The sequence below is a fragment of the Benincasa hispida genome, chromosome 1 (assembly GCF_009727055.1).
Source record: "Benincasa hispida cultivar B227 chromosome 1, ASM972705v1, whole genome shotgun sequence".
Taxonomy (NCBI): Eukaryota; Viridiplantae; Streptophyta; class Magnoliopsida; order Cucurbitales; family Cucurbitaceae; genus Benincasa; species Benincasa hispida.
This window is the reverse complement of record NC_052349.1, coordinates 47296505-47301864: the sequence shown is the minus strand read 5'-3', so window position 1 is coordinate 47301864 and position 5360 is coordinate 47296505. Positions and strand designations below refer to the sequence as shown.

General features: G+C 37.2%; 1 protein-coding gene across 6 annotated transcripts; it reads left to right on the top strand.

Annotated features, from left to right (window-relative positions):
• Positions 1-5088, top strand: LOC120086201 (ribulose-1,5 bisphosphate carboxylase/oxygenase large subunit N-methyltransferase, chloroplastic). 6 transcript variants are annotated; one of them, XM_039042779.1, is made up of 13 exons: positions 1-623; positions 741-816; positions 1245-1450; positions 1554-1640; positions 1746-1838; positions 2370-2524; positions 2658-2742; positions 2818-2904; positions 2987-3106; positions 4024-4125; positions 4194-4361; positions 4479-4548; positions 4722-5088. In XM_039042779.1, the coding sequence occupies exons 1-11, from the start codon at positions 237-239 to the stop codon at positions 4359-4361; spliced, it is 1566 nt and encodes a 521-aa protein (XP_038898707.1). In that variant the 5' UTR covers positions 1-236; the 3' UTR covers positions 4479-4548; positions 4722-5088. The 6 variants fall into 6 exon arrangements, with proteins under 6 accessions (XP_038898707.1, XP_038898691.1, XP_038898682.1 ...); XM_039042763.1 differs by having other exon boundaries at positions 4460-4548; XM_039042754.1 differs by having other exon boundaries at positions 4454-4548.
• The last annotated feature ends 272 nt before the right edge of the window (positions 5089-5360 follow it).

Below are 5360 nucleotides of genomic sequence, written 5' to 3'. Positions count from 1 at the left end.
GAGTAATTTGGTTATGTTTTATTGTGGTGTGTCTTCCTTTCCCTCCAACTATTGTGCAGTTCTTTCATTATCCCAACATCTGGACTCAATTCCAATTCCAATTCCAATTCCAAAAATCACATCACAAATTTGAGATTGAGAAGAGGCAAACAAATATCTAGCCATCAATTCCTCTTCTTCACTCTGTACATTCATCCACCTCAAACCCTAAAATTGGGCTTAATCTCAACCCTCCCATGGAACTTTGTCCCCTACTCGACACTTGTCTTCCTTCCCCCTCACTCTCCTACTTTTCTTCTTCCTCCCACCGACCCCTTCACCTCCTTTCTAAAGTTTCCGTTTCTGCGCGGATAATTCCCCGTTTTTCGAATTCTTTCAGGCCAACTCGTCGCCGGAATGTTTGTTCTGCTTCAAGCTCCGATACTCTTGTTGCCGGGTCGCGTAAGGAGGATGGCAAGGCTGGAGAAGCCGTAACTAAGAAGGAAGATGATGAGTTTGGGGATTTGAAGGCTTGGATGCACAAAAATGGGCTACCTCCTTGCAAGGTCGTTCTTGAGGAAAAGACTTCCCATGATAAGAATCATAGGCCTATACATTACGTGGCTGCCAGTGAAGATCTTGAGGTGAATTTCTAGAGATTTTGTTTCTGGGTGGTTTTTGTTTTGTTTTGTTTTGTTTTTTCCCAATTGTCAGTTCAATAGATTCATTGTGAAGCTTTTATGGGGTTGTTGATTTTTCAGGTGGGTGATGTTGCATTTTCGGTTCCGAATTCCTTGGTTGTAACGCTTGAGAGAGTTCTAGGAAATGAGACCGTGGGTACGATTTCTTCTGTCATAAAACATTTTAGTGATGTCATGCTGCTATTTAGTTCTTCCGACTAATGTGGAAGTTTAAAAGTCGCTACTGGAGACTAGCAAGTGAAATAAAATCTGTTTGATGATGTTGGTTGGTTTGTAGCTGGAAGCAGTGTTGGAAGTGGAATGTTTATAGGCTTCATGTGGATTCAGTCTATAATGCTGTTTTTGCTTTTTTGTACTGTAGATCAAGCATCTTTGCTATCGTTTCAAGACTTGCTTCATGTTTCTTTATTGGCCTAAATTCTTTAGCGCTGCAACTTTACTCTTCGATCCTTGTGGAATTTTTCTTTACCCCATAATAAACTAAATTTACAGTGAATTTAGAAGCTGGAAGGCAAACTTGATTTAATAACTTTATCTGTAATGGCTGTTTGGATTTTCTTGCAGCCGAATTGTTAACTACCAATAAGTTGTCAGAGTTGGCGTGCTTAGCTTTGTATTTGATGTATGAGAAGAAACAAGGAAAAAAGTCTTTCTGGTACCCCTATATCAGAGAGCTTGATCGCCAACGTGGGAGGGGCCAGCTAGCTGTAGAGTCACCTCTTCTATGGTCAGAAGATGAACTTGATTACCTCTCAGGCAGTCCAACAAAGGTAACTAGATTGATAAGCAAGTTATTATTGTATGCCTAGTTCACCTAGTTATTCATTCTGAGTTGGTAAATTCCTGCCTAATATTTATACTTGGATGGATCAGAAAGAAGTTCTTGAAAGGGCGGAAGGAATCAAGAAGGAGTATAATGAGCTCGATACTGTCTGGTTTATGGCTGGCTCTCTGTTTCAGGTAAATGCCCTTGTGTAATTGAACCATTAGATGGAGGAAGAATAACCGCTTTTGTTGAGTATAGCAGATGATCATTTAAACTAATTTTTATTGGGAAATTTGCAGCAATACCCATATGATATTCCAACTGAAGCATTTTCCTTTGAGATTTTCAAGCAAGCCTTTGTTGCAGTTCAGTCATGTGTGGTGCATTTACAGGTAATTGAAACCCGTTTAGTTTCACCATTCCTCTTCATGTTCTTCTTCTTCCCCTAATACTTTCTAATTTTTTTTTTGTAAAAACTGGTTGAGATTATTAATTTGTTTCTGCATTTGTTTTAAATTCAATGGTTAGACAAAGATTCATGCGTGAAATTATGTTTCATTTGTTCACGAGATATCGAGTAGCTGCATGATATACAAAAATTGCTAATTTTATCCGAAACATTCTAAAATGACCGTGGACAAGAATTTAAGTGCTTTCCCACTTCAAGATGTCTGTTCTTGATTCAATTTTCTTTGGTAAAGTGTGCTTGTGTTTATGGCAAGGATATGTCTATTTGTTTTCTGTAATTACAAGTTTCATTCGCCTATAACTAAATTAAGAAGTCTTTCTTATTATACATTTTAGTAGCCATGCTCTTCTAGATACCAAAGTTCACTTATTTTCTTCAGAAAGCATTACTTTTAAGCTTTTCTGTGTTCTTAAGAAGCTCCCAAATCAATTATCTGAAGGCTTTTTGAATTCAGAAAGTAAGTTTGGCTCGGAGATTTGCTTTGGTTCCCCTTGGTCCGCCGCTATTGGCTTATAGAAGCAATTGCAAGGCAATGTTAACTGCTGTTGATGGTGCTGTGGAACTAGTGGTTGATCGTCCATACAAGGCTGGGGAATCAATAGCTGTTTGGTAAGTTTGTTACATGATTGAAACTGTGCGATTGTTTTCACAGGATCTGTTAACTGTTAATGTTTTTGTTTGTGCAGCCTATTTTTAATTGATTTAGCAAGATTTTTATTCTTGTTCAAACTCTTGAGAACAGGTGTGGGCCACAGCCTAATGCGAAATTACTCCTGAATTATGGATTTGTTGATGAAGATAATCCCTATGACCGCTTATTAGTTGAGGTAAAGCTTTGTTTTCTTTCCCTGAGTGATCTTTTGAATTAATGTCGTGTAATGTTCTTGTCCTCCGTTTTTCAGGCAGCTTTGAACACTGAAGATCCTCAATATCAGGATAAAAGAATGGTTGCTCAAAGAAATGGCAGATTATCAATACAAGTTTATTATGTATGAACTTAAAATACTGACAGAAAAATGAAGGTTTTTGGTTATACTTCTTTTGTTTCATGAAATTTTATTTCTAACACAGGTTTATGCCGGAAAGGAGAAAGAAGCTGTTTTAGACATGCTTCCTTATCTTCGACTTGGCTATGTTACTGATCCTTCAGAAATGCAGTCTGTTATTTCTTCTCAAGGTCCAGTCTGTCCAGTAAGTTTTTCTTGTCCCCGCTTATTCTTTTTGCTTGTTTGAGGATTGGAATTTTCTTTTCTTTTCTTTTGAAGCCATCATGGGTTGGCCTAGTGGTAAAGAAAAGAACATCCCCTTAATAAAGGGCTAAGAGGTCATGAGTTCAATTCATGGGGCCACCTACGTAGGATTTAATATCCTACGAGTTTCCTTGACACCCAAATGTTGTAGGGTCGGGCGGGTTGTCTCATGAGATAAGTTGAGGTGCACGTAAGTTGACCCGGACACTTACGGATATAAAAAAAAATCTTTTCTTTTCACAATATGCAGGGTGGAGGAATTGAACCTCTGACTTTGAAGTTGATAATACAAATACTATGCAAGTTAAACTATACGCATTTTGGCTATTTTGGCTTGTGGATTTTTAGTAGAACCTATAAGTGGAAAACTCTATAATCAAGGCACGTTTGTATTGATTTTCTAAGTGCCTTTTTTGCACTTAGAAATACTTTTTTAAACCCTCAGTTTCATTATGTTCAACTTCGGTAACTAGATTACCGTTAGCATACAAATTTTAATTTTTTACTTACTATTATTATCAATTTTTATATATTTGTGAGTGTGGGTTGTGCACCTCAATGTATCTCACAAGATAATTGCTTGGTACTACAACATTAGTTGTTTCTTTTGGGTTAGAAACTGTGCTCCCACTAATAAATAAGAAAAAGATACAAGGACATAAGAAAAAAAAAAGGCCAAACAAAAGGAGACCAAAACTAATTACAGAAAAGGAATATTCAGATGTGTGCACGCCTCCTATATGATATATTGATCACCAACCCAATCTCTGCACTTTTCTTTCACACATTTTTAGAGAGTACTTGTTAACTTATAAAAAAATATAGGCAATCCACCTATGTTGAAACATTTCTTTGTAGGTGAGCCCCTGCATGGAAAGAGCAATGTTGGAACAAGTTGCTGACTATTTCAAGAGACGACTGTCTGGCTACCCAACTACCTTGAGTGAAGACGAGTCTATGGTAATTTTTGCCTACTGTTTATGTTTTCTCTACACTCTTCACTTCTGCTTACCCGTCTATTTGATCAGCTGGCTGATGGTAATTTGAACCCGAAGAAGAGAGTCGCTACCCAGCTTGTTAGAAAAGAAAAGAAAATTCTTCATTCATGCTTGCAAGTGACGATTGATTTCATAAATCAGTTACCAGATAACACTGTATCTCCCTGCCCTGCTCCCTATGCCCCCTTATTGAGATAAGTAAGGTAGTCACAAACCGCTCGTGTTTGTCATGGAATTTCACATTATTGTGTTTTGTACTATTTTCATAATCTCTTTCCTTTCACTTTTAGCTGTAGATAACTTTTTTTCCAGCAGTGGTTGCATGCCTGTTTTATGATATCGCAACTTCGAGCAAAATCCTCCATCCCACGGTGAAGCTGAGAAGGTCAGTTTGATGAAAACTCATAGGACATCTGTTGTTGGTTGAACAATTTTATTCTTATAAACATCAATCTTGCTCGCCACAAACTCAAGTAACTCGATGGGTGTATGATTGGCGTAACCGTTGGTTTGAGCTGGAGAATTCTGAAAAAGCCTGCTTATGCCGTTATTTGGCAGGTAAATCTAAATAAGCTGCCCGCTACATAGGATGGCTGATCTTTCAGAGTGGTCAGGTATTGAACAGATGATGACCACAATGATGATGATAATTTCGAAGTTTGGAGGCCAAGGATTTCAAATTACCAAGTAAAGGCATATTTCTTCTCTCCTTTAACATTCATGGCTTTTCTTACAGTCTAATACTCACTTTGTCCGTTGCTTCCTGTAAATATCAGGAACTACTCCATTCTTCTTTCAATGGAATTCCCTTCCGTTTTTAGATTTATTCTTCCCCATATTTAGTAGTTCTCTTTGGTAGCCATTTTCTTGAATAAAACATGTGTATGCCAAAGTTAAATCAAAGTTAAACGTTATAAAATTTTCGAGATAGAATATGTTTTATTATGGTTTTTTTTGGTAATCGACATGCATTCTATTCTTTGAGGTTAGAAGTTTAATCTCAATTCCACATGCCGTTTAGTCCCAATCTCGTTGTACTCAAAGGAGGATGTACATTTTTCTCCCTATCCCTTTTGATGGAAAAGCTTAAAAAGAGATGACATTTTTATTTTAAAGAAAGGATAATGTTTAATGGTAAGCTTACATGGTTTCTGTTTTCTAATTTACCTGGAATATAATTATGGTAGCTTAAAATAC

Excerpts from the sequence above, each read along its gene's own strand:
- LOC120086201 (XM_039042779.1), top strand. The coding sequence starts at position 237 with ATGGAACTTTGTCCCCTACTCGACACTTGTCTTCCTTCCCCCTCACTC. Across the intron at positions 817-1,244 it reads TCTAGGAAATGAGACCGTGG|CCGAATTGTTAACTACCAAT; the intron begins GTACGATTTCTT and ends ATTTTCTTGCAG. Across the intron at positions 1,451-1,553 it reads TCTCAGGCAGTCCAACAAAG|AAAGAAGTTCTTGAAAGGGC; the intron begins GTAACTAGATTG and ends TGGATGGATCAG.